Source organism: Phyllobates terribilis, unplaced genomic scaffold (assembly GCF_046119375.1).
Source record: "Phyllobates terribilis strain yellow unplaced genomic scaffold, ASM4611937v1 Scaffold_1__5_contigs__length_1240528914, whole genome shotgun sequence".
Lineage (NCBI taxonomy): Eukaryota > Metazoa > Chordata > Amphibia > Anura > Dendrobatidae > Phyllobates > Phyllobates terribilis.
The window spans coordinates 373278865-373304933 of NW_027362761.1; the positions used below are offsets into that span (position 1 = coordinate 373278865).

At 42.2% G+C, this 26069-nt stretch overlaps 1 protein-coding gene across 2 annotated transcripts in view; it reads right to left on the minus strand.

The window, feature by feature from the left end:
* Positions 1–1284: 1284 nt before the first annotated feature.
* Positions 1285–26069, minus strand: part of TESC (tescalcin) — a 130096-nt gene continuing 105311 nt past the window's right edge. Inside the window, exons 7-8 of one of the 2 annotated variants that reach the window (XM_073676369.1) lie at positions 10014–10061; positions 1285–2131 (exon numbers count right to left, since the gene is read on the minus strand). In XM_073676369.1, the coding sequence (XP_073532470.1) occupies positions 2054–2131; positions 10014–10061 (126 nt within the window). In that variant the 3' untranslated portion in view covers positions 1285–2053. The remainder of the gene's footprint in view (positions 2132–10013; positions 10062–26069) is intronic. The other variant, XM_073676368.1, reaches the window with a different exon arrangement.

A 26069-nucleotide genomic window follows, 5' to 3' on the forward strand; every position in this document is an offset into this window, starting at 1 on the left:
GCAGTTCATAGCACGACCTAAAGACTAATCACATAAACTGTGGAGCTACACAACAAATACAGGGAATACATCTCTCCTTGTGGGTTTATTAAAGGAGGTGGCTGAACATGGGACAAAAGTGACAAAAGTCTGCAGTCACTCTGAATAACTGCAGACTGCAAAAATGAACTCCCTGGTATTCCCCGAGCTACTCAGAGGTTATGTGACCACATGCATGTGATAGACTCACCTGGCTTCTATTGAGAGAAGACGGCCAGTCAAGTCAGAATGTGACCACAAGTAGGCAAATTGACCGCATACTAGAAGAATCCCGCACACTGGACAAAAGTCTGCAGTCGTTTTGTGTGACTGCTTAATCATGACAAAGTCTGGACAGCCCCTTAAACTACAGGAAACACCAATGCCAACATCACAAGGGTATATTTTCAATAGTATAACATATGTAGTAATACATGTCGCATGCGTGTCTTCGGCTGGATGATGTTTTGCACTCACCAGTGGCAGAAAATTAATAGGATCCATTACTTTGATTCTGTTGTTGTGCGGAATGATCTTCTGTTATTATGTTGCTGTATAGTGGGGGTGGGGAACCTCAGGCCCGCGGGCCATTTATGGCCTGCAATGACCTTTTATCCAGCCCCCGGGCAGATTCCCGGGGACCGCAGTGCTTGGGCCGGCAGCTGTATCTTGCCCCCCGCCGGCCCTCTAGTTTCTTCGTGTTCTGTGAGCACACGCAGTGTTCACTACTGATCGCTGAGGCGCGTGCAATGAAAGATTATGTCCTAACACCAGTGCCAGCGTCAGGACGTACTTTGTGGGTACAGTTGGCGCATGATTTGTACGGGCATAAAAAAAATTCCCCACCCCTGATGTATAGGAAGCTTTCATCTTGTCGACTTTCACTTACACGAACCAAGATAAGCACCCCAGATTGTGTATCAAGAACGCTGCACACACCTATTGTATGTGAACTCATTAATTCTCGTAGCTTTAAAGCAACCATTTATGACTACTTCACGGGTTCAGGTTCCTCTTGAAGAAGTAGGATCAAGTCTTGAGATGACATTTGTGGTACCTGGACCTATTACTAGATTTACACCTTGGTTTTTTGGTTTAACATCCCACAGCCACCTACTGGACAGACTATGCCAAATGAGGGCCGCGTGGCTGTTAAAAGTGAAAGCCGGGGTCACATATACTCTGTGGTGGGTTCTTTGTTGTTAAATCTATAGATACTAAATAATCCTAGTCACGTTACTGGTTACACCAAAGCATTTATTAGCAGCTGTGCATTTGAGGATTTTAGGCTGATTCCTCATTCGTCTATGGTTTTATGTAGATCTTTTACATTACATTCTTTTACACTTACTATATACCACAAACCACTGCTTCTAGCACTGTTACCATATCAATCAGTAGTCTTTCAGCTAATATAGCTTTAGTGAATGCTTAACATACAATATTCCTTAGAATCTTTTTAAGCATAGACTTGCATAGAAAAACACAATCTCGGTCCAAGAAAGAACCCCTACCGTCATGCCAAACCTCTCCCCGATAACTGGCTAATCTACATCTAGCCTGACAAAGCAAAAACAAAGTTCTAGAGTTCAGATCTTGTGTGAAGTATTTTAATATCCATTTATTTCTATAGTTAAAAGTATATGTGGGAAAGCTGCCTGTATCTGGTTGCATGGATGCCCTTATTCTGTTATGGCTCATAGAGAAGGACCTGAATGAGGGACAGAGCCACCCATACATGCTTATGGGGTCCATATGCCGTAATAGGGCATACGGATGGAGTTGTCATCTTCAGACAATCCATTTAAATTACTTCACACAGAAAAGATAACTCATGAACTAGTTACATTACAGTATAAAGGGAAAAATGTTCCGAACTATTAAAAATTAAATCTTCAATATAAATTGATGAATTCCTTCTATGATATACCCATAACATTACAGTCTAAGACCCCATTATCACTGTTAAACTGTTTGCATCATGATATAATCTCCACCATGACAAGTTGGGGACTGTTCACCAGCAGCAGGTGACTCAGTGGCAGGAAGGTATAGTGTCCATGTTCAGGAATCTGACGTACATTTTGGTTTCGATATCAATTCCCTCCCAGATCTAGAAAAGAAAAATTATAGAAATATAAATCTAGTAATTAACTTCAATACATCCAAGAAACATGTGCTTTATATTAGAGAGGTGTTAGTTATCCATAGACACCATAAACTTGAGTTCCCAATAATATAAAATAGTAATTCAAATCTCTGCGTTGTGCCATTTCTCTGTTATTTCTCCTATATCTATGCTTCTCAACATTCAAATTGCAACTCCAAAAAGGAAAAGTTGTGGAACTATGGAAATCACTGGATGGATATTAGTGATATGCAAATAAAAAATAAAAGGAAACAAAATATTCATAAGATCTCAATTTATTCAGTATTGAGTATGAGCACTAGCCGCACTTACATGCCTTGGCATGCTATAAATGAGGTTACTGTTGTCTAAGGAATGTGCCACAGTGAATGCACTTGGACACACAAACGATAAAGATCCTCTGCTGGCAGCTCCCTTTACAACTATCGACCAATGATGTCCCAGATGTGCTCAATGGGAGATAAGTCCAAAGATGCCGCAGGCACGTTTAGGCAACACAGGCTGCTTACAGTAGCACAAGATACATGCGGCCTCTAGTTGTCGTGAAAAAATCTCCTGGGACACATTGGAGAAATGGCCATACTACTGGTCCCACCATCAAATCAATGTAATGCCGAGCTGTTAGTGCACCTGGAATGAAGACTAGAGGGGTCCGGCTACCGTAAATTATGTCACCCCACAACCTAATCTCAGAAGTAGGACCGGTGTGATGTTTCCTTGTGAAGTCCTCTTCATAGCGTTGCTAATGTGGCCTCCAGGTGTAAATGTTTGTATTTCTACGCATGGTGCTCCTACTCAATACTGAATAAATCGAGATGTTTTTAAAATGTTTCCATTTTTTTATAATTTGGTGATTTACTTCAAGGAACACCTAAAAGGTGGCCATAACATGCAATAGCTTGTTTGACCAATAACTGGTTCTTCACTCCCCCAGACGCTGAACTCTCAGAGAACAAAAGGGCATATAAATTCTAACTACTTAACCTATATCTTATTGGGGAGCGTTGGATGGCCCTCATACACAATAGATTGATGGCTGATCCAGCCTATATTAGCAGGTTTTGCCCACCTTAATTAAAGTGAATGTGGGCCTTAAGAAAAAGGAACCCAGTGATGGACATAGACGGCAGAGGACCCATTGCTTATTTTAGAGTTTACACTGATGTCTCTCTAAAGACTCCCATATACATTAGGTTAATGTTGGCCAATATTAGCGGAATTAGCTGTCAATCCAATGTGTATGAGAACCTCCTATCTCATCCCCAAAAGATAATGTGAGGGAAGAAAAGGATCAGGCAGTATGAATTTAAACACTCTTTTGTTTGTTGGGTAATAACCTGGTGCCAGAGCGGTCAGGGCCGGCTTTATCCTTTTTCTCCACTGAAGACACATGAGTATTTGGCTGAGCCTAATGTTTAGGTGCATGGTGGGCTGGGAGAGAAGGCTGTTCGGTCCACAGCTATCGCATGTGTATGGCCAGCTGAACAATCACCCAGTCAGAAATTGTGACCTAGGAAATTCATTAGTTCAGTCTCTTATATGCAATGTAATCTACTGTAGAAAACTGCCTTTAAAGAAGAAGCAGCAGAAGCCTTCATTATCTACTGCAAGGGCTGCACACACTGTATGTACTGCATAACCCTGATGTCATCACTTGACTGTAGAAGGAGCTATTGAGAGCTAAAATAACTATAGCAGCTGTCAGCTACTTTTGAGATACAAAGGGCTGACTTAGCATGAAAAGGTACTGCACCTATAAATTCAGGATCACAGTCAAATTGTAATCTTTGGGAATACCATCTCTGACCTAGATCAAATATTTGTGTGACAAATATCATTTGTATCAAGGTCTTCTGCAAAAAGATTACTCCTCTAGAATAGCATTTTTTGTTGCAATATTGTGTAATCATCTCAACATTGTTTAACAGTACAGTGGAGAAAAAAAGTATTTAGTCACCCACCAATTGTGCAAGTCCTCCCACTTAAAAAGACGAGAGAGGCCTGTAATTGACATCATAGGTAGACCTCAACTATGAGAGACAAAATGAGAAATCAAATCCTGAAAATCACATTGTCTGATTTGGAAAGAAATTTTTTTCAAATTTTGGTGGAAAATAAGTATTTGGTCAATTACAAAAATTCATCTCAATACTTTGATATATATCCTTTGTTGGCAATGACAGAGGTCAAACGTTTTCTGTAAGTCTTCACAAGGTTGGCACATACTGTTGCTAGTATGTTGGCCCATTCCTTAATGCAGATCTCCTCTAGAGCAGTGATGTTTTGGGGCTGTCGCTGGTCAACACTGACTTTCAACTCCCTCCAAAGGTTTTCTATAGGGTTTAGATCTGGACACAGGCTAGGCCACTCCAGGACCTTGAAATGGTTCTTACGAAGCCACTCCTTCGTTGCCCTGGCAGTGTGCTTGGGATCATTGTCATGCTGAAAGACCCAGCCAAGTTTCATCTTCAATGCCCTTGCTGATGGAAGGAGGTTTGCACTCAAAATCTCACGATACATGGCCCCATTCATTCTTTCATGTACAAGGATCAGTCGTCCTGGTCCCTTGGCAGAGAAACAGCCCCAAAGCATGATGTTGCCACCCCCATGCTTCACAGTAGGTATGGTGTTCTTTGGATGCAACTCCGCATTCTTTCTCCTCCAAACACGCCGAGTTGTGTTTCTATCAAACAGTTCAACTTTGGTTTCATCCGACCATATGACATTCTCCTAGCAAACTTCAGACGGGCCCGGACATGTCATGGCTTAAGCAGGGGGACACGTCTGGCACTGCAGGATCTGAGTCCCTGGCGGCATAGTGTGTTACTGATGGTAGCCTGTGTAACGTTGGTCCCAGCTCTCTGCAGGTCATTCACTAGGTCCCCCCCGTGTGGTTCTGGGATTTTTGCTCACCGTTCTTGTGATCATTTTGATCCCGCAGGGTGAGATCTTGTGTGGAGCCCCAGATCGAGGGAGATTATCTGTGGTCTTGTATGTCTTTCATTTTCTAATTATTGCTCCCACAGTTGATTTCTTCACACCAAGCTGCTTGCCTATTGCAGATTCAGTCTTCCCAGTCTGGTACAGGGCTACAATTTTGTTTCTGGTGTCTTTCGACAACTCTTTGGTCTTCATCATAGTGGAGTTTGAAGTGTGACTGTTTGAGGTTGCAGTGTCTTTTATACTGATAACAAGTTCAAACAGGTGCCAGTACTACAGGTAATGAGTGGAGGACAGAGGAGCCTCTTAAAGAAGAAGTTACAGGTCTGTGAGAGCCAGAAATCTTGCTTGTTTGTAAGTGACCAAATACTTATTTTCCACCAAAATTTGAAAAAAAATTATTTCCAAATCAGACAATGTGATTTTCAGGATTTGTTTTCTCATTTTGTCTCTCATAGTTGAGGTCTACCTATGATGCCAATTACAGGCCTCTCTCATCTTTTTAAGTGGGAGAACTTGCACAATTGGTGGCTGACTAAATACTTTTTTGCCCCACTGTATATAGTAATATGGAAGTAAAATGATCAGAAAAAAAAGTAAAAATCTTTACAGTGAGTCTAATAAGCTGTATGGACAAAAGTATTGGGACAGCTACACATTACACCTACAGGAGCTTTAATGACATCCCATTCTTAATCCATAGGCATTGGAGTATTATAGAGTTGGTCCCCACGTTGTAGTATAAACAACTTCCATTCTTCTGAGAAGACTTTGTGGGAATTTGGCCCATTCATCCAGAAGACCATTTGTGAGGTCGGGTATTGGTGTTGGAGGAGAGGGCCTGGCTGGAATCTCTGTTCTACTTCATACCAAAGGTGTTTGATGAATTTGAGTTCAGGGCTCTAAGCGGCAAATTAGGTTCTTCCACACCAATCTTTTCCAACCTTCCTTTATGGATCTTTCTTTGTTCACTGGGCACAGACCTGCTAGAATAAGAAAGGGCCTTCCCCAACTTTTTCCACAATGTTGTAAGCATACAATTGTCTAAAATGCCTTGGTATGCTGATGCATTAAGATTTCCCGGCACTGGAAATAAGGAATCTATTACAATCCCTGAAAATCAACCCGAGAGCATTATTACCTGCAGTCAGGCAGGTAATGTTCTCCTGGCATTTAGAGAACCCAGACCTTTATATCAGACTGCCGGCTGGAGAAGAGTGATTTGTCACTCCACAGAATATGTTTCCACTGCTCCAGAATCCAATGGAGATAAGCTTTAAACCAGTCCATCCATTGCTTAGCATTGTGCTAGTTTATGTTAGGCTGTATGCTACTGCTCTGCCATGCAAACGGCACGAAGCTCCACTTGCGTACTACTTAGAATGACCCATTTTTTCAGAAATGTTATGAAAGGTAGACTGCATGGCGGGGGTTGGACTTTATACACTTTTGGCAATGAGACTGAATAAAAAACCTGACTTCAATAATGAAGAGTTGTGTCTCAGTACTTTTGTCCAGAGAGTAAATGAGTATACAGTTAGGTCCATATATATTTGGACAGAGACAACATTTTTCTAATTTTGGTTCTAGACATTACCACAATGAATTTTAAACAAAACAATTCAGATGCAGTTGAAGTTCATACTTTCAGCTTTCATTTGAGGGTATCCACATTAAAATTGGATGAAGGGTTTAGGAGTTTCAGCTCCTTAACATGTGCCACCCTGTTTTTAAAGGGACCAAAAATAATTGGACAGATTAAATAATTGTAAATAAAATGTTCATTTCTAGTACTTGGTTGAAAACCCTTTGTTGGCAATGAATGCCTGAAGTCTTGAACTCATGGACATCACCAGATGCTGTGTTTCCTCCTTTTTGATGCTTTGCCAGGCCTTCACTGCGGTGGTTTTCAGTTGCTGTTTGTTTGTGGGCCTTTCTGTCTGAAGTTTAGTCTTTAACAAGTGAAATGCATGCTCAATTGGGTTGAGATCAGGTGACTGACTTGGCCATTCAAGAATATTCCACTTCTTTGCTTTAATAAACTCCTGGCTTGCTTTGGATTTATATTTTGGGTCATTGTCTATCTGTAGTATGAAACGACGACCAATCAGTTTGGCTGCATTTGGCTGGATCTGAGCACACAGTATGGCTCTGAATACATCAGAATTCATTCGGCTGCTTCTGTCCTGTCTCACATCATCAATAAACACTAGTGACCCAGTGCCACTGGCAGCCATGCATGCCCAAGCCATCACACTGCCTCCGCCGTGTTTTACAGATGATGTGGTATGCTTTGGATCATGAGCTGTACCACGCCTTCGCCATACTTTTCTCTTTCCATCATTCTGGTAGAGGTTGATCTTGGTTTCATCTGTCCAAAGAATGTTCTTCCAGAACTGTGCTGGCTTTTTTAGATGTTTTTTAGCCAAGTCCAGTCTAGCCTTTTTATTCTTGATGCTTATGAGTGGCTTGCACCGTGCAGTGAACCCTCTGTATTTACTTTCATGCAGTCTTCTCTTTATGGTAGATTTGGATATTGATACGCCTACCTCCTGGAGAGTGTTGTTCACTTGGTTGGCTGTTGTGAAGGGGTTTCTCTTCACCATGGAGATTATTCTGCGTTCATCCACCACTGTTGTCTTCCGTGGGCGCCCAGGTCTTTTTGCATTGATGAGTTCACCAGTGCTTTCTTTCTTTCTCAGGATGTACCAAACTGTAGATTTTGCCACTCCTAATATTGTAGCAATTTCTCGGATGGGTTTTTTCTGTTTTTGCAGCTTAAGGATGGCTTGTTTCACCTGCATGGAGAGCTCCTTTGACCGCATGTTTACTTCACAGCAAAACCTTCCAAATGCAAGCACCACACCTCAAATCAACTCCAGGCCTTTTATCTGCTTAATTGAGAATGACATAACGAAGGGATTGCCCACACCTGTCCATGAAATAGCCTTGGAGTCAATTGTCCAATTACTTTTGGTCCCTTTAAAAACAGGGTGGCACATGTTAAGGAGCTGAAACTCCTAAACCCTTCATCCAATTTTAATGTGGATACCCTCAAATGAAAGCTGAAAGTCTGAACTTCAACTGCATCTGAATTGTTTTGTTTAAAATTCATTGTGGTAATGTCTAGAACCAAAATTAGAAAAATGTCTGTCCAAATATATATGGACCTAACTGTATCTGTTCTAGTGTGCATACTATGCTTCACCTTTGGTTGGGTGTAGTGTCTTAATTCATATGTGGAGGAAGCACAGCCCTTAATACAAATATCCATACTGTTCATGAATAGACAGTGGCAACAGCAATCACTGTAGCTTGATAGCAGTATCAAAAAGATAAGATAACATTCCATGGAGTATCATTTCCTTACAATTGTTTAATAAAGACTCATAGAGTGCAAGATCTTGTGAGCAATGCCCTTAATCCTCTTGTTTTAATGGTTAATTAGTTTGTTTCTTTGCAATGTATGATCGTGTTAGTGTATGTACTCTTTGAACTATCAAAGGCTGCAGAATATCTTAGTGTAATATGAAAAATTATGGTTAATATTGTTAAATGTATTTTTGCCCTCAATAACAGAGAATGTTTTATACTTTCAATCCATAATTCCTATGATGCAGCCAATCACAATCACATCTATTTTTACAGCTGAGCAAATAGCGTTGTCCTAGAGAAATTAAACCTGGCCATACACCTTCAATACCTCTTGACCGTATACTTGTTCAGCCAACAGCTATTCTTCTTGATCTACCCATATGTACACATGGATGCTCATCTCGGTTGAGCATGTATACATTCTTAATGGGAAAAAGGGAATAGACGCCTCCTACACACATCTAGTGGAGGCTTATCTTCCCTGACAACAAATAATCAGGCATGTTGAAATTTAATAACCCTGATCCTTCTATCCATGACATCTTCTATCATGGGAGAGCTGGGAAGACTCAATACATACTAATAGTTGGCCAGTTGTGCCAAAGTCAATGGACTACTTGGCTCCTATGTTTATGGGCACCTCAAAAAACGTCAATGGATGCTACAGATGCCAAATAATGGGGGCTGTAAACAACTTTCCTTCCACTATCTGGGGCAATTAGATTTGTTTTTGCCATGTTTGATTTTCATAGCTCTTAATGTGTAGACATGCATTGATAAAGAAAGTATATACCTGATCATACACATAAGATATACTGGAGGTTTCCTGCTCTTTGGAAACCTAACTCACTACCTTCAATGACTCACGAGGATCACAAAGCGGATGATCGCATGACGATGGAGAACCTCACTGTGTCACTCCACAATGGTTACCAGTTCTATATTTTCTCATAGATTCCTTGATTTTTTCTCCAAGGTTTGCCTTTTGATTGCCCCTGACTGGGACAAACTGAGTAACTTATATTTGGTTAGGAGGTATAGGGTAATTCCTCTTAACCCTGAAGCAGTTAAAAGAAGTGACCTGGTCATCTTTGAGGCGTCGTCCACCAAGAAGCCTTTCACTCTATACTTCACTCTATAGAGTAAAAGATGCTGGCGGAAGAGTGGCCACAAGAACGGTGGCAATACCGCCAGTGAGGCTGCTTCAGGAAAATGACCACTGGCTTCACAGTGGTATAGTCGACGGATGCGCTGGCATCTAAAGGACACCATGTGCATGTAGCCTAAGAGCGTAAACTGTTTGCAAGTCTTCATGCTGCCTTCCATTAGTAGAATCTCTTGCCTTCCATATAAACACATAATCCCAGCTTTTCAGAGGTTCACTTGTTCTAACAGTGTTTTGACAGCAACAAAATATAACCACTGGGTTTCTATGTTCCTTTCCCACTACTGCCACTCATTGCACTTTTTTTTGCATAATAGAAAAATTACTGTGTATCAAGTGAAAGACTGTATTTTCTTTTAAAGTTACCTTCAAAAAATCTTCAAAGGTGATTCCTTCATATACCTGATCAGGTTCCTGTTCAATGGAAAAACAACATAGATTGAAATACTGAATATGAAACCATAGAAGATAGATGGCATGATTCATCTAATGTGCCCTTAGACAGAAGCATCTACCCTTGCCTTTCTGTGAATTACATAAAGGATTTTAATTTCTCAATATACAAATTTAATACATTATCGATATGCAACATGCTAACAAAACTCTCGACACACTGCAATTCACATCACTATAGTGGCCACATACTGAGAAATATAGCAGAAACATCTGACAGTGTATCATGCAATCATGATTTTTTAGAGACTGGTCACCTTGTACCTCATACAGATGTATACTTTGTTACCTCTCCCCTTGGCTTGACATATGTTTCTCTTGGCTAATCTAAAGCCAAAAACAAAGGTAACAAAAGACACATCTGTGTATTTTCCTTTTTTTCTTAGAACAGATACACTGTATGTTTAAGTTCAAGTATTGCAGATTTTCTAATCACATCTGCTGAAAGTTTTTCCAAGAATGTACTACTATTCAGGTAGAATAATATGTTCTGACATTACCTGTGAACTCTTTTCAGATTGTGCCTCTTGTTATTTTGTGAAGTTTCTCATTAAAAATTTCCCTCCTGAACCTTATTTTAAACTCTACCAGATTTAATAGTTTCGATCATATCCCCCTTTTCTCTTCTTTCCTCTAGACTTTTTAACTTAAGTTCTTAAAGTCTCTTATAATATTTGGGCTTACGACCTTCTGCCATTTTTATGGCTTATCTTTGGATCAGTTCTATTCTATGACTCTCTGTTTGTAGGGGAGATCTCCATGAATGAACCCAGCATCCAGATGTGGTCTCACTACTGATCAAGGTTGGAGCTGGCTATCTGCCTGACTGGACCGATTCCCATTGGGCCATGCTGCTAAACTGCATAGTAGGCTACCGGCCCCATTTTTCCAGCCATGGTCCCTTTTATTTTTTTTGCAGACAACGCTCACACATGCAGTGTTCAGTATCAAACATCAACGCCGCAGGAACAAGGAAGGATTATGTATGATGCTGGCTGGTCAAAGCCTCATGATGTTCTTTGTTGGTGGAGTTCATGCCCTGCTTCCCTGTCTCACTACCACAGTCCTAGATGGGCTGCAGACAGGCTTTTTATAACCAACTTCTTCAGACATCCATTGAAAAAGGATGTCAGAATGTTCTCCATCCAAATTGACACGTCGCAAAGTATTACATCACGAGGTCAGTGATGGATATAATAGGGAACATCACTAACCAAATAGATGAAAGCCTGCTTGCAGTAGACTGTAAATTAACCACTGATGAAGCACTGTACCAGGTTCTAATGAAATTTATTACTTCAAGCAACAAAGATGTAGAAAAATATATCAGCAATTTCACTAACGGGGGAGCTAATATACAAAGATTTTACAATGGCTTTCCTATAAGTTTAACATCTATCTCTTGTGGTCAAATACATGTATGGCGTTATTCACATTTTCTAAATCTAGCTTTGTCAGATACCACCGAGACAACTTTGCAAAGTGCATCATTAGGTATGCTGCTCAATGAAGTAGCAGTGTTCATTAAAGATTCATATATCCCCCACATAGATTTGTGGGAGAATATAAGCCACAGACTTCTGCAACAGAGGCTTTCAACAATAGCTGAAAATGTTACTGGTCAATAGACATTGATTTGAAAAAGGTATTTGGAACCTTTATAAACCCAGATTCCGAATTTTCCGTACGTCAAACGAGCAATACTCAGATGCAAGTGTATAATCAATGGGATACTGCAATTTTCTGCTTGGTTATAAAAACTATTATTACAGCCCAATTTTTTTACCCATTTTTCATCTAACTACTCCAACACCAAAGTATTTGTAAATGTCTGGTAAGGATATTTTAACAGCTTATTGGATGGTGATGGATGTGCTGGATTGTCTACAAAGCTATGTTACATCATATGATAATGTCAAAGAAGCTGCAGACAATTTTGTAAAATGGGCAGATTACCGGCTTCAAGAAAAAAATGAAGAAATTAGCATAGAAATAGAAACTTTTTTTGCTCTAGGAAAGAATTAGAAAAATAAACAGCAAAAAGACACAAATAGAAAATGGCAAAGCCCTGATGTGTACCTACAACTCCCAGATACCTCACTTAAATCAAAACCGTACCAGCGATGGTGAGTATCATGTAAAACATAACTTTTAATATATAGTATAAAATACAAAGTGACACAACAAAATAATAAACACCCAATAATTCTCAAATATCAGTTATTGACTTATAGAATATCCACAGTGATGGATAGAAAGTCAGTGAAAGCTTTGACACTCTAGACCAGAATCAATATATGTGCATAACTCATAACAGTGGTCATAAAGTTCCATATGCAAAAATAGGGTTTGTGGGACTGTAAAGTACTCACAGCCTATATCTGGCTGTACAGTACTGCTTAGCCATACGGCGAGACTTGAGAGGGAAGGACTGCAAGTTGACACTTGGAGAACAAGATTTCGTAGAATAGTTTGCGGACTATTCCCCTTCAAGAGACCCCATTTTGGAAATTATACCCCTCTGAGAATTTATCTACAGGTATAGTGAAGATTTTGCCTACATGGGTGTTTTCCAGAAACAAGCAGCAGTGAATGTTGCGAAGTGAAAATTGCAAATCTGCCAGTGTAGTGCCCAGTACATTATGCCAAGCTTGTGCTTCTGGAGATATTTAACCTGTAAATTAAGTGGGCTCTCATTGCTACAGAAATGCCAAATATGTGGACACTAAATGTGATTTAGGCACACTGTAGGGCTCAGAACGGAGGGGGACATTTGGATTTGGGCGGCACTCCTATATTTGCATTAACAGATTATGGACCTGAGTGGGGACTTGCTTTTTTTGTGGATTGAGTTGAACCTCAATCCTGTGCTCTATGCTGACCATTTACATCAGGATTTTCCATCTAAATCTTCGAATGTCATGATTCAGATGAAACCCATGAGGGATCTATTTACTATAATGAGGCAGCAGAGTTGCTCCGGACTCTGTCTGGCCTTTGTTCAGCATTGTCCTTCTTTTCAGAGGTGCACAAAACTGGCCAACCGCGTTTTTATGCATGCTTAAAAAGACGGACACCACCGGATCATAGGCCAGACGGCGTTCACAGTGTCTCCATCTGCCTCATTAGAGGGAATCTTCCGCGGGGGTTCCTTCTGAATCACGTATTTTAGAGATTTACACGGAAACCCCGGTGTAAGCACTTAGTGTAGAGTGCAGGATAAATGTGAGTCGAGCTTTACTACGATCTTTACTGCGATCCTTGGTAGGAGAATGAACAAACCAACAGCAGTTGAAGAATTGGTTTTATTTATTTTTTACGGCATTCCTTGTGCGGTATAAGTGATTAGACGACTTTATTCTTCGGGTCAGTGCAATTACAGCGATACCAGATTTATATATTTTTTATGTTTGGCTGCTATCACACACTAAAAGATGCTTTTTTTGCAAAAACAAGTTTTTGCATCGCCATACTTTGAAAGCTACAAGTTTTCTATATTTCTGCCGCTAGAGTCATATGTGAGGGCTTGTTTTTTGTGGGACGAGTTGACGTTTTCATTGATACCGTATTCGGACACATGACTTTTTTTTACCGCTTTCTATTCCGATTTTTTGGGAGGCCAAATTAACAAAAATCAGCAATTCAGGAATTGTTTTTTTTGTATGTGGTAAAAGTGATAAGGCAGCTTGATTACAGCAATACCAGATTTCTATAATATTTTTTTTGGGATGTTTTGCCGCTTTTACTCAATAAAAACTATTTTATAGAAAAAAGAATTGTTTTTGCATCGCTAAATTCTGAGACCTATAACCTTTTTATTTTTCTACTGAGGGGCTTGTTTTTAGCAGGACAAGATGACATTTTCAGTGATACCATTTTTATTTACAATTAGACTTTCTGAACGTGTTTGCTTACACTTTTTTTTACGGTATGATGAGAAACCATAGTTTTTTGCCAAGTTTTTCATTTATTTTTTTTTACGGTGTTCACTGAAGGGGTTAACTAGTGTGACAGTTTTATAGATCAGGTCGCTCCAGACGCGGTGATACCAAATATGTGTACTTTTATTGTTTATTTTTATCTTTACATAATATACATATTTATGGGCATGGCATTTTTTTTTCATTATTTTGAGATTTTTAAAAAAATATTTTTACAACTTTTTTTTTTTTTTTTTTACTTAGTCCATCTTTGAGATTTTTAACTTTTATTACTTTGATCACTGGTATAATGCATTGCAATGCATCAGCACTGCAAGGCATTATACCTGTCAGTGTGACATTGATAGAACACCTCTTATACCATGCTGCTGGCTGGTATAACAGACCACCATTGTTGGCAGACCGGAGGTCACCATGATGACTTTGGGTTGCCATAACGACTATTGGGCCCTTGCGATTACATGGCAGGGGCACCGATTGGATGGGAACATTCCTCTCCTAGCCTCTTAAATGCTGCGATCGATATTGATTGTGGCAGTTAGGGGGTTAAACAGCCAAGGGAAGTGTGGGCACCTTTCCTGGCTGTGACAGCCTGGACTCAACTATCACTTAAGACGAGCTCCTGGCGACTGATCATCATGGCATACCCAGGGCCGGCTCCAGGTTTTTGTGGACCCCGGGCGAAAGAGTCTCAGTGGGCCTCTTTAACACATACCATGATTCAAGATGCACCCCTTCACTGTGTAAGACCCCCAACATGCAGACCTGTGCACATAGCATCAGTCAAATTCCATGTGCCAGAGGAATGAAATGCAACATCACCCCCTTACATACAGTGGGTACGGAAAGTATTCAGACCCTTTTAAATTTTTCACTCTTTGTTTCATTGCAGCCATTTGGTAAATTCTAAAAAGTTCATTTTTTTCTCATTAAAGTACACTCTGCACCCCATCTTGACTGAAAAAAAAACAGAAATGTAGAAATTTTTGCTAATTTATTAAAAAAGAAAAACTGAAATATCACATGGTCATAAGTATTCAGACTCTTTGCTCAGTGTTGAGTAGAAGCACCATTTTGAGCTAGTACAGCCATGAGTCTTCTTGGGAATGATGCAACAAGTTTTTCACACCTGGATTTGGGGATCCTCTGCCATTCTTCCTTGCAGATCCTCTCCCATTCCGTCAGGTTGGATGGTGAACATTGGTGGACAGCCATTTTCAGGTCTCTCCAGAGATGCTCAATTGGGTTTAGGTCAGGGCTCTGGCTGGGCCAGTCAAGAATGGTCACAGATTTGTTCTGAAGCCACTCCTTTAGTATTTTAGCTGTGTGCTTAGGGTCATTGTCTTGTTGGAAGGTGAACCTTCGGCCAAGTCTGAGGTCCAGAGCACTCTGGAAGAAGTTTTCATCCAGGATATCTCTGTACTTGGCCACATTCATGTTTCCTTCAATTGCAACCAGTCGTCCTGTCCCTGCAGCTGAAAAACACCCCCATAGCATGATGCTGCCACTACCATGTTTCACTGTTGGGATTGTATTGGGCAGGTGATGAGCAGTGCCTGGTTTTCTCCACACATACCGCTTAGATTCTCACCAAAAAGTTCTATCTTCGTCTCATCAGACCAGAGAATCTTATTTCTCATAGTCTGGGAGTCCTTCGTGTGTTTTTGAGCAAACTCTATGCTGGCTTTCATATGACTTGCACTGAGGAGAGGCTTCCGTCGGGCCACTCTGCCATAAAGGCCCGACGGGTGGAGGGCTGCAGTGATAGTTGACTTTGTGGAACTTTCTCCCATCTCCCTACTGCATCTCTGGAGCTCAGCCACAGTGATCTTGGGGTTCTTCTTTACCTCTCTCACCAAGGCTCTTCTCCCACGATTGCTCAGTTTGGCTGGACGGCCAGGTCTAGGAAGACTTCTGGTGGTCCCAAACTTCTTCCATTTCAGGATTATGGAGGCCACTGTGCTCTTAGGAACCTTTAGTACTGCAGAAATTCTTTTGTAACCTTGGCCAGATCTGTGCCTTGCCACAATTCTGTCCCTGAGCTCCTTGGGCAGTTCCTTTTGAGCTCATGATTTTCATTTGGTCTGACATGCACTGTGAGCTGTGAGGTCTTATATAGACAGGTGTGTGCCTTTCCAAATCAAGTCCTATCAGTTTAATTAAACACAGCTGGACTCCAATGAAGGAGTAGAACCATCTCAAGGAGGATCACAAGGAAATGGACAGCATGTGACTTAAATATGAGTATCTGAGCAAAGGGTCTGAATACTTATGACCATGTGATATTTCAGTTTTTCTTTTTTAATAAATTTGCAAAAATATCTACATTTCTATTTTTTTCAGTCAAGATGGGGTGCAGAGTGTACATTAATGAGAAAAAAATGAACTTTTAGAATTTACCAAATGGCTGCAATGAAACAAAGAGTGAAACATTTAAAGGGGTCTGAATACTTTTCATACCCACTGTATGCACGGCCCCAACATGCAATATTAACCTATTCCCTATGCAAGCCCTCACAACATGCAAGCATCACCCCCTTCCCTGTGCTAGACCCTCAACATCACCCACATACATATGCAAGCCCCCAACATACATCACTCCGCTATGCAATCCCCCCCAACATGCAGTGCCATGCATGCATCACCCCCTTCACTGTGCAAGCCCCCCAACATGCAGCCCTGTGCATGAAGCTTCAGCACATTCCATATGCAAGACCAATGACATACAACATAACCTCCTTTCCCTGTGCAAGACCCACAACATGCTACATTAAAGGGGTTGTCCACTACTTGGACAACCCCTTCTCATACCCCATGTTGGCCCCGATAAAATAATAAAGCTTATACTCACCATGCAGCTAATCTCTGACTTACCCTTCATGTTCGATTTGTCCGAAGGCGGGGACAGTGACGGTGATTGGGCACCAGGGTCACGTGTCACAACAACCGCATGGGAGCTCCGGGACCGCGAGTGCTGATACTGTGGGAATGGTGCCAGCACTGGAGGTGAGTATAAGCTTTATTATTTTATTGGGGCCAAGCGTGGGGTATGAGAAGGGGCTGTCCTAGTAATGGACAACCCCTATAACCCCTTCCCTGTGAAAGGCCCCAGAACATGCAGCACCATGCATGCACCACTACCTTCCATGTGCAAGACCCCCAACATCACCCATTTACTTATGCACGGCCCCAACATGCAACATTAACCATTCCCTGTGCAAGCCCCCAGAACATGCTGCACATGCATGCTTCACCCCTTCCCTGTGCAAGACCCCCAACATCTCACCCCTTCCCTGTGCAAGACAAACGACATGCAACCCCCATGTAGTAACTTGATCCCCTTGTTATGCCCCAAATCACAGTATTAGACCATTTACACTTAGCCTATATATGCACAAAACTAAAATACATAATTCCTGTCTCCATACAGACCCATTATGCAGCTTCTCAGTCCTCTTTCTGTAGTGAAGTGTCACCTCATCTCCAGCAGCCTCAGCAGCACCCCACTGCTTCCTGGCATCGGGTCCACACTGAACTGGAGGAGGCCCCACCCCTTCCAATGACATCATCACCTCCCAGGAGCAACTCCATTATAGAAGCTACCCAGAGCTGATACCAGGAAGCAGCGGTGTCCCAGACGGCCAGTGGGTCCCCCTGTTTGTCCAGGGCTCCGGCACTTGCCCGGGTGTGCCGGGTGGTGGCGCCGGCCCTGGGCATACCTATACGTCATTTGTTGGGAAGCCCTTCCCGACCATGACGTATAAGTATGTCAAATGACGTGAAGGGGTTAAGGACTGGTTTACAATCAGAAATGCATAGGAAATGTTTACTATATTGCTGGATGAAATTGAAGATGTCATTCATTTTTTAATCACACAGGAATACAGTTCTATTTTTTACCTGGATTTTCGGCTGGAGGAGTTTATTTTGGATATATGGCCGCACTGAGTCTAGCAGGTGTGGCTTTCCCGGTGCCGAGGATCTTAGGCATATAGCAGGCGTGAGCTGGTTGTTTCTATTTTTACAAAATACTGTTGCAATCAAATGGTGTCTGCAGTTGCATTAATCTACATAAACTTTATATAGAATATGTAATTTCTATGAGTTATTTATTTTTTTGTGATGCAGCATTTCTCAAGCTTATTTCTTAAGCTTTCTTCAAAGGGAACCTTGCTTTTATTTAGATGCAAATTAAGTTCGAACTTGCAGTCTGTGGCTCATCTTCCCTTCTCTGCTGCATGACGTCACCTCTGCTCTCCACTGTCAACCAAGAATGGTGCTATAATAGGTATCCTTGATTATGTTTATCATAGATGTAATGGTAAAATCAATAAAGCCATCTCGTAAGAGGGGTTGTGCCATTCTCATATTGAACATATTGAATTAATTATAATTTGGGAAGAGAAGAAGAGCTTGCACTTCATTCCAATCCCTATTGTACTAGGACCTCCTAAAGTGAACAGGTAAGTAAAGTAGGATATCTGCTGGGGGCCAGACACCAAGTCTGGGATATGTATATTCAAAGGGCTGAGAAGTGAAAAATCCATCACCTCCAGACATAACCCTTACTCTCTTCAAAGCAACATTGGACAATTACAGCCAGACACCCTGGCTCCGGTGTCCAGTTATGAATATTGGTTTTTTTTGTGACAAACATAGGTACTATAGTTATGGGAGATATATTTTCGTTGTCGTGGCGAATGTAACGCATTTACTTACATCACTGTGAAGTCTGCTGATCACTCCCAAATTAATAATAATAATCAAAAAGATAGATGCCATGTTTCCTATCTATGGAAAGCTAAAATCATGATAGGAAATATGCCATTAATATCTACTGCCTGGGACCTCCAGATGGGCAGATATCCTGGAAATTGGGGATCTCTTAATTTTTGGGACTGGACCCACATCCCATTGACCAGCCTCTCTGAGGTCACCAAAGGGGAGATATGTGGGCTTGACTATTATTTATTAAAAGCAAATTCCGAATCATAATCAGTGTTCATTCATGGAGGACACAGTTCGCTTTGAGAGTGTCCCATTTTCCTAATCGAAGCGATTCCCTCCATAAGAGCCATTCCTGCGACATCAGTTTTAGTACATTTCTTTTGTTATCACTTATTATTTTATGTCATTTAATTTGTATTTGCTGTATTGTTTTGTTCCTATTTTCTAACATCTTTTGTATATTTTCATAAACACTGCCTACTTTCAGATTAAATACACTGCTCAAAAAAATAAAGGGAACACTTAAACAACAGAATATAACTCCAAGTAAATCAAACTTCTGTGAAATCAAACTGTCCACTTAGGAAGTAACACTGATTGACAATCAATTTGACATGCTGTTTTGCAAATGGAATAGACAATAGATGGAAATTATTGGCAATTATCAAGACACCCTCAATAAAGGAGAGGTTCTGCAGGTGGGGACGACAGACCACATCTCAGTACCATTGCTTGCTGGCTGATGTTTTGGTCACTTTTGAATGTTGGTTGTGCTTTCACACTCGTGGTAGCATGAGACGGACTCTAAAACCCACAGAAGTTGCTCAGGTAGTGCAGCTCATCCAGGATGGCACATCAATGCGAGCTGTGGCAAGAAGGTTTGCTGTGTCTGTCAGCGTAGTGTCCAGAGGATGGAGGCGCTACCAGGAGACAGGCCAATACACTAGGAGACGTGGAGGGGGCCGTAGGAGGGAAACAACCCAGCAGCAGGACCAGGGGCGTACATAGAAGTCATGGGGCCACATAGCAGAAGCTCTAATTGGGCCCCCCCCCACAAAAAATAAATAAATGTTTGTCTGTGTCACAGAAGAGCAGATCTCATAACTTTCCAGCCTTTACATAGAAATTTTCCTCCTTCTGAAGTCATAGATTCCTCTTTCATTGCCCCATAAAGTATGATGCCAACAAAAGTGCACCCCAAACAGTAAGATACCCCTATGGTGCATTCCTCCACATGCACAGTATAATGACCCTATTGTACCCCACTTCAACTCCCACGGCAAAGTATGGTGACCCTAAAGCAGTATAATCCCCCAACTGTGAACCCCACAGAGCCCTCCATACACTTTCATGGCCCCCACACAGCCCTCCAAACAGTATAAGGGCCCCCACACAGCCCTCCAAACAGTATAATGGACCCCACACAAACCTTCACACTGTATAATTGCTTTCATACAGTATAATGGCCCCCCACATAGCCCTCAAATATTATAATGGCCCAACATAGCCTTACATATAGTATAATACACCACCGATAATCTTCCATATAGTATAATGCGCCCCCATAATCCATATAGTATAATGCCCCCCCCATAATCCTCCATATAGTATAATGCACCCCCATAATCCTCCATATAGTATAATGCGCCCCCCATAATCTAGTAATATAGTATAATGAACTTCCTATGGTCCTCCATAGAATATAATGCACTCCCCATAGTCCTCCATACAGTATATTACACACCCCATAGGGTAAAATGCAGCCCCCATGTAGTATAATGCACGCCACAGTCCTGCAGTATTATGGGCACCACGTACTCCCTGATTTTAAAATACTGTATATTTTAAATAAACTGACCCGAATATAAGCCGAGGCCCCTAATTTTACCACATAAAAATGGGAAAACCTATTGACTTGAGTATAAGCCTAGGGTGGGAAATGCAGCAGCAGCTAAATTTCCCATCTTGGTATGTGTGGCCCCCTCAATCCCACAATCCCTGGTATCTGTGGCCCCCACAATCCCTGGTATGTGTAGCCTCCTCAATCCCCCAATGCCTGGTATGTGTGGCCCCCTCAATCCCGCAATCCCTGGTATGTGTAGCCTCCTCAATCCCTCAATCCTGGTATGTGTGGCCTCCTCAATCCCCCAATCCTGGTGTAGCCTCCTCAATCCCCAAATCCTGGTATGTGTGGCCTCCTCAATCCTCAAATCCTGGTATGTGTGGCCTCCTCAATCCCCCAATCCTGGTATGTGTGGCCTCCTCAATCCCCCAATCCTGGTATGTGTGGCCTCCTCAATCTCTCAATCCTGGTATGTGTGGCCTCCACAACCCCGGTATGTGTGGCCTCCTCAACCCCTCAATCCTGGTATGTGTGGCCTCCTCAATCCCCCAATCCTGGTAAGTGTGACCTCATCAATCCCCAAATCCTGGTATGTGTGGCCTCCTCAATCCTCAAATCCTGGTATGTGTGGCCTCCTCAATCCCCCAATCCTGGTAAGTATGGCCTCCTCAATCCCCCAATCCCTGGTAAGTGTGGCCTCCTCAATCCCCCAATCCTGGTAAGTGTGGCCTCCTCAATCCCCCAATCCTGGTAAGTGTGGCCTCCTCAATCCCCAAATCCTGGTATGTGTGGCCTTCTCAATCCCCCAATCCTGGTATGTGTGGCCTTCTCAATCACCCAATCCTGGTATGTGTGGCCTCCTCAATCCCCCAATCCTGGTATGTGTGGCCTCCTCAATCCCCCAATCCTGGTATGTGTGGCCTCCTCAATCCCCCAATCCTGGTAAGTGTGGCCTCCTCAATCCCCCAATCCTGGTAAGTGTGGCCTCCTCAATCCCCCAATCCTGGTAAGTGTGGCCTCCTCAATCCCCCAATCCTGGTAAGTGTGGCCTCCTCAATCCCCCAATCCTGGTAAGTGTGGCCTCCTCAATCCCCAAATCCTGGTATGTGTGGCCTCCTCAATCCCCAAATCCTGGTATGTGTGGCCTCCTCAATCCCCCATTCCTGGTATGTGTGGCCTCCTCAATCCAAGTATTTTGGTATGTGTGGCCCCCTCAACCCCCAATCACTGCACACAAAACAATAAACACTTATACTCACCTTCCTTCCTCACCTCTGCTCCAGCGCTGAGTCCTGTCTACAGCAGCTCATGTCGGCATCTGAGCTGCGCGCGCTCTCAGAAGCCGAGGTGAGCTGCTGCCGCTGCCGGCATATTCACTCCTCTCCACGCCGAGACTATGGGCGTGAAGAAGCGTGAATATGCTTTCTCTTTAGCAGCGGGCACTGACAGGAGCCGCGGCTCAGCGCTCCTCCGTGCCCACTGTTGAAGAGAATGAATATTCCCTCTTCTCCACGCCCATGGGAGTGGAGAAGAGGGAATATTCATGTCCCTTTAGCAGCGGGCACACGTAGTAGCTGTGGCAGGGGCTACTGCGTGTGCCCCACTCCTCCACTGCTGCAACCCGCTCCTCTGCCGCCGCAACCTCCTACTCACCTATCCTCCTCGTTCCCACGCTGCTTGGGGCCCTCCCGGCTCACGGACCCCCTCCGGCCAAAGGCCCCATAGCAGTGGCGTGGTCTGCCGCCATTGGCGGTATGCCACTGAGCAGGACCGCTACCTCTGCCTTTGTGCAAGGAGGAACAGGAGGAGCACTGCCAGAGCCCTGCAAAATGACCTCCAGCAGGCCACAAATGTGCATGTGTCTGCACAAATGGTTGGAAACCGACTCCATGAGGGTGGTATGAGGGCCAGAGTCCACAGATGGGGTTTGTACTCACAGCCCAACACCGTGCAGGACGCTTGGGATTTGCCACAGAGCACCAGGATTGGCAAAGTCGCCACTGGCATCCTGTGTTCTTCACAGATTAAAGCAGGTTCACATTGAGCACATGTGACAGATGTGACAGAGTCTGGAGACAACGTGGAGAGCGATCTGCTGCCTGCAACATCCTTCAGCATGACCGGTTTGGCAGTGGGTCAGTAATGGTGTGGGGTGGCATTTCTTTGGAGGGCCGCACAGCCCTCCATGTGCTCACCAGAGGTAGCCTGACTGCCATTAGGTACCGAGATGAGATCCTCAGACCCTTTGTGAGACCATATGCAGTTGGCCCTGGGTTCCTCCTAATGCAGGACAATGCCAGACCTCATGTGACTGGAGTGTGTCAGCAGTTCCTGCAAGATGAAGGCACTGAAGCTATGGACTGGCCCGCCTGTTCCCCAGACTTGAATCCGATTGAGCACATCTGGGACATCATGTCTCGCTCCATCCACCAACATCACGTTGCACCACAGACTGTCCAGGAGTTGGCGGATGCTTTAGTCCAGGTCTGGGAGGAGATCCCATAGGAGACCATCCGCAACCTCATCAGGAGCATGCCCAGGTGTTGTAGGGAGGTCATACAGGCATGTGGAGGCCACACACAATACTGAGCCTCATTTTGACTTGTTTTAAGGACATTACATCAAAGTTGGATCAGCCTGTAGTGTCTTTTTCCACTTTAATTTTGGGGGTGACTCCAAATCCAGGACTCTATTGGTTAATAAATTTGATTTCCATTGATGATTTTTGTGTGATTTTGTTGTCAGCACATTCAACATTTTACAGAACAAAGTGTTCAATGAGAATATTTCATTCATTCAGATCTAGGATGTGTTATTTGAGTGCTCCCTTTATTTTTTTGAGCAGTGTATATAAAATGTAATAGCTTCGTTCCTCTTGCTCTATAAACCCCATCTCTGAATCCATACGCTACCTTTAACGGGTGTTCAATCGGCCTGTATAAACGATTGATGGTGGCAGCTAGTTTTTCGTTGGTTATTGCGGAGCTTGTTGGTGACAGTACCGGAGTATTTATATATTCCAAGCAGCCGCGGCCTCATCCATCAATCGTCAGCCAATTGCGTATTGACCATTGCAAGCGGCTGAGTGCTATTCTCCTTGACAATGTTTTACACTCCTCTATCCTGCAATACTCTGCTCGGACTGGGCTAATGTTACTGCCAGAGCACTTCAACTATTATTGTGTGCCAATAACCTGACATACCTCAGTCCAAAGTTTCCTCATGGATTGCACTGCTTTTATCATTGTCTCATTGTTTTGAGATTGTGTTTTCACTATACACTTAATTATAAGATACTAAGAAGTATAGTGTTGAAATCATATAACTTAATGAAATGTTATTGTTAATATCATGTCTCATACCTGTTACATCTGTTACATTAATTTTATTAATTATATGTGTATATAAGTATATGTACAGTGATCTGCAAAAATGAGTGCACCACCTTTCCTTTAAAAAATAAATATCTCACGAACTACAAGAACAATTTCAAACATTTGACAAGAGTGAGTTTCATAGAACATTTTTTTAACTCATAACATGAAAGTGAGATTAATAATATAACTTTTACTAAAAAAATCTTCAATTTTTAAAATTTTATTTAACTTAGTTGATGCAAAAATGAAGACACTCCACATCAAAAACAACTACACCTAATATTGTGTATGACCTCCATTATTTCTAAAGAGAGCACCAAGTGATTTAGGCATGGAATTAACATGCTGACGACATATTGCAGCATCAATCTTTTTCAATTCTTTAAGAACGACCTGTTACAACCCGGATGCTGGATGGAGAGTGATGCTCAACTTATCTCTTCAGAACTCCCCATAGGTGATCAATTGGGTTCAGACCAGGAGACATACTTTGCTAGTGAATCACGTTCACCCTGTTCTTCAGAAATGCAACAGTGGCCTTTGATGTGTGTTTTGGATCATTGTCATGTTGGAAAAGTACATAGCTGCCAAGGGCACGGCGTGATGGTAGCATCTTCTTTTTATATATTAATCAGTATATCTATGAATTCATGATACCATCAAAGAAATGTAGCTCCCTCACACCAGCAGCACTCATGCAGACCCACATAAGGACACTGCCAGCACCATGTTTTATCGTAGGCACCAAGCATTTTTTATATTCTTCGCCTTTGAAACGCCATACAGTTTTGATGCCACCAGTTCCAAAAACATTTACTTTGGTCTCATAACTCCAGAGTATATAGTCCCAGTAGTCTTCATATTTTTCAGCTTGGGCCCCAGCAAATTGTAGCCACGTTTTTTTGTGAATGGGCTTTAGGAGAGGCTTCATTCATGGACGACACCCATGCATGCCATTCCTCAGTAGTGTATTACGTCATGGGAAGCACCCACCCAAGTTTGGCTTTCTACTTCTTTAGCTAAAAGAAGTGAACCTGCATTTTAATTTTCTTCAACTCTTCTTATCAGAAGAAGCAGCACCTGTTTAGGTGTTAACTTCTGTGGTCGGCCTGGACGTTTCTGGGAGATGGCTGCAGTTCCATCTTTGTTAAATTTTTGTATCACTTTTGCTACAGGATTCTGACTGATAAGTAAAGCTTTGCTGATCTTTTTGTAGCCTTGTCACCTTTCTTGTGTAAATAAATTATTTTCTTTCTCAGGTCTTTTGCCATTTATCTTCCATGGGGTGCCATTGCTGATAGCATGAAATGGGAAGGGGTTTTCTTTGTTAAGTAACACCCTTATATTCAACTGTCCGTTGGATGCCAGTTTAATAATTAGATTTACATATGGTTACATTCTTGTTAATTAGAATTTTGTAGTCTAAGCTTCAGCTTTGCTCCTAAGACTTTCATTGGGGTGTACTCATTTTTGCAACATGGTCTTGTATGAATGTGTTAGGAAAATCAATTTTTTGGGGGTAGGCAAAGTAAGTAATCTTTCAATCAATAGCCCACATTTGTGCAGGTATTTTGTAGAATGGTATCCCATAGGAAATGTTGATTCTGAAAGGAAACTAAAGGTTCTCTTATAAATCTGTAGGGGTGTACTCATTTATGCTGAGTACTGTATATGACAGCACTCATCTTTATATAACAGTAGTATAATTACAATGGTGACCTTGTATTATGACTGATTCAAATTGTTTCAAACCACCTTGCTGGTACTGTAATATTTAGCAGATTTTCTGCATGCAAATCTGCATCAAAAAAAAATATATGTAGCTAAATTGTCCCATGGGAACAATTCCCAGGTATTTGTGATTTATGCGAGTATAACAGAAATGGATACACTCAACTGATGCACTTCCGTTTAAAAAAATGCAAAAATTGCGGGCTGCTGGGAATTGTGTGTTGGGGCTGATTTTTAGTCCCAGGCCGGCCCTGATACTGGGGGATCACAATCTCCCTTTTTCCACTATTGGATACAGCCAAGCTCACCACTTGCTTTCCCTATCCCCTGGCCACACTGCTATTGAAGA